Source organism: Anneissia japonica, unplaced genomic scaffold (genome assembly GCF_011630105.1).
Source record: "Anneissia japonica isolate Jap-2015-1 unplaced genomic scaffold, ASM1163010v1 scaffold2893_len205907_cov107, whole genome shotgun sequence".
NCBI lineage: Eukaryota > Metazoa > Echinodermata > Crinoidea > Comatulida > Comatulidae > Anneissia > Anneissia japonica.
In genome coordinates, this window is record NW_022739924.1 from 30,153 (window position 1) to 33,109 (window position 2,957).

Here is a 2,957-nt window from a genome sequence, read left to right on the forward strand (position 1 = left end):
ATATTTTAAATAACATGATGTCAGAAAATCAGCCCAAAAGCTTATCTTATTTCTGTTGGTTACGCACCGCTGATTCGCAATGTTTGTCATCACTTCAAAATGTATACCGATAATTTGTGGAAAAGGCCTTCCTCCTTTTCCTATCCTCCTATGCCTAGACCTACTACTACTAGAGCTAACTAGGCTAAGCCTATTACCTAGGCCTAGTACTATTTATAATATTATTTCTACCCACGGATCACCTTATCCAGGCATTGCTGCTAGGCCGCTACTATAATACATAACACAGGCATTTGTTCAAAGCATAAACCTGCTGAAAGTCTCATCATTGGTTAGAATACCTCTAAACGCTCTAGCATTTCAAATAGTTCAAATGTTCCCAAATTGTTTTCAAAACACACCCTGGAAATTTCTTTTCAAGAAATTCATCGACATTCTTCATCAATGTACCAAATGATCATCACTCTGCAGCCCTCAAAGTCGATCAGTACTTTAAGGAGTGTCTCAGTTCAAAACGGCAATTAACTTTTATGACATATCGGGTATATTTTTTTTTTTTAAATTAATGTCATTATATAATCATTTTGTCACTATTTTAATTTTAAATTATTTAAATGTCTACTGCTTTTATATTGTGTTTCGCCCAATATTATTATTATTATTATTATTATTATTATTATTATTATTATTATTATTATTTGGTTCATTGCTGTTTTGACCCATTGCTATTCTGGTTAAAAAGTGTCAATCAGAACGAACACTTTTAAATTAAACAATTCCATCTTCTTCAAAACTGTGTAAAAATACCTAGGCTTAGACCTATCGACTCAAAACACCGTACCACTTCATGAACGCTTTTCTATTCATTTCGTACCACGTTTCTCTGTCTAGCTGATGAGTCAGGCCTTGCTTGAATGGTTATCAGCAGAGGGGTGTAGTGTATTATATTGTATAGCTGACCAAAACCTTACCAACAACAATGATTAATATCATATCTTCGTAAGTACTTGGCCAATTTTAAAGGGAAAAGCGTGAAAATGTTCAAAATCATGAAATAAAACATTATTCGTAGCCCACTATATAATTTATGGCATAACATTATAAAATAAATGTGCATCAGTCAAGGATTGTTTATGTGTAGGTGTGAAAACCTAAGAGAATTATCACTAGATAAAGGCTAATCATTTTTTCCATTTAGCCATGGACCTCAACCTGCAATGTATGGCAAACTCTCTAAACAATAAAAAGTATGATAAATTTTGGAAATCCGTTAAACGTACTAATGCGCATAAATCATACACCTCTGAAGTAATTAATGGAGTCAGGGGCAATGTTAACATATGTAATATCTGGGCCGACCATTATGAGCATCTGTTCAACTGTGTCACATCAACTGATCAAAAGCAGCATGTTAACGATAAGCTAAATTACATAAATGATCATTATAAGGATAATCATATAACTCCTCAAATTATCCAGAATTTTATCTCAAAGTTGTCTTTAGGAAAATCGCCTGGCTTAGATGGCATAGATAGCGAACATCTTAAGTATGCTGGTGGAAAAATTAATGTTTTATTAAGTTTCTGTTTTAACGCTTTGCTTGTGCATGGGTACATTGTTAATGACTTTGTTGAAGTTGTCCTTATTCCGATTGTAAAGAATAAGTTAGGTGACGTCACGTCAACAAATAACTATCGTCCAATTGCATTAGCCTCTGTGTTGTCCAAACTGTTCGAGCTCATACTGGTCGATTTCTGTAAAGATAATCTTGAAACTGACTATCATCAGTTTGCTTTTAAGCCCAATCCCTCCACTGAGACGTGCGTTTTTGTTCTTAAACAAATTATTGAATATTATCAACGGCATGGTAGCCCAGTTTATACTTGTTTCTTAGATTCGAGTAAAAGCTTTTGACCGTGTGAACCACTGGTCACTTTTTGACAAATTAATTAAGAAAAACGTTCCTTTATTTGTTGTTAGAATCATACGCGAATGGTATGATAAGCAGAGGTTCTCAGTCCAATGGGGTCTTAATACCTCCAGAGTGTTTAAAGTTTCAAATGGAGTGAGGCAAGGTGGAGTCTTGTCTCCTTTCCTATATAATATCTATATGAATGACCTTAATATTATTCTTAATAACTCTAGATATGGATGTGAATATGCTGAAATGAAATTCAATCATTTAAGTTACGCCGATGACATGGTTTTGTTGGCTCCGTCGATGGACGGGTTGCAGCATCTTGTGCAAATATGTGAAATTTACGCCAATGGGCATGATATTATATACAATGACAAGAAATCAGTGTGTATGAGGTTTATTCCTAAAAGTATGAAGTCTTGTAGTACTCCCAAAACATATCTCAATAACAAAAACCTCAAATATGTTGAATCCGTATCATATCTTGGTCACATAATATGCTGTGACCTCAATGATGAGCTTGATATCAAAAGACAAGTTAGATCACTGAGTATACGTGGAAATGTAATCTGTAGAAAATTTAGCAATTGCAGTGATGAAGTCAAATGTATATTATTTCGTTCTTTCTGTATGAGTTTTTATTGTTCTACGCTCTGGTCTATGTATAGGCTTTCATCTATGAACACACTGAGGGTATGTTATAACAATATTTAAAGAAAACTGTTACGCCAACCGAGATACTGTAGTGCTAATGCACTATTTGTTAATAATAATTTATTATCTTTCCAAGAATTTATGAGAAAATCAATCTTTAGCTTTTTAAAGCGATTTCTACTTGTCTGAACCCTTTAGATCGTTCTGTAAATGGATTTTTTGAAAGTTCTATGCTCTCTAAAAGATGGAACGAACTTCTTTATGTTAATCCTTAATTTCTAAGGATCATATGGGGTTTATTTTCCCCTTGTATTTATATTATTATTAGTTAAGTTGACGATGTTTAACTATGGATGTAAAGTCTGAATTAAAGAATAATGAATAA

The 2,957-nt window shown here is 33.4% G+C and overlaps 1 protein-coding gene across 1 annotated transcript; it reads left to right on the top strand.

Annotated features, from left to right (window-relative positions):
- The first annotated feature begins 1,200 nt into the window (after positions 1–1,200).
- Positions 1,201–1,914, top strand: LOC117118118. Its single transcript, XM_033262622.1, has one exon. The coding sequence runs from the start codon at positions 1,201–1,203 to the stop codon at positions 1,912–1,914; it is 714 nt and encodes a 237-aa protein (XP_033118513.1).
- Positions 1,915–2,957: the final 1,043 nt, after the last annotated feature.

Coding starts and splice junctions, on each gene's coding strand:
- LOC117118118 (XM_033262622.1), top strand. CDS start 1,201: ATGGACCTCAACCTGCAATGTATGGCAAACTCTCTAAACAATAAAAAG.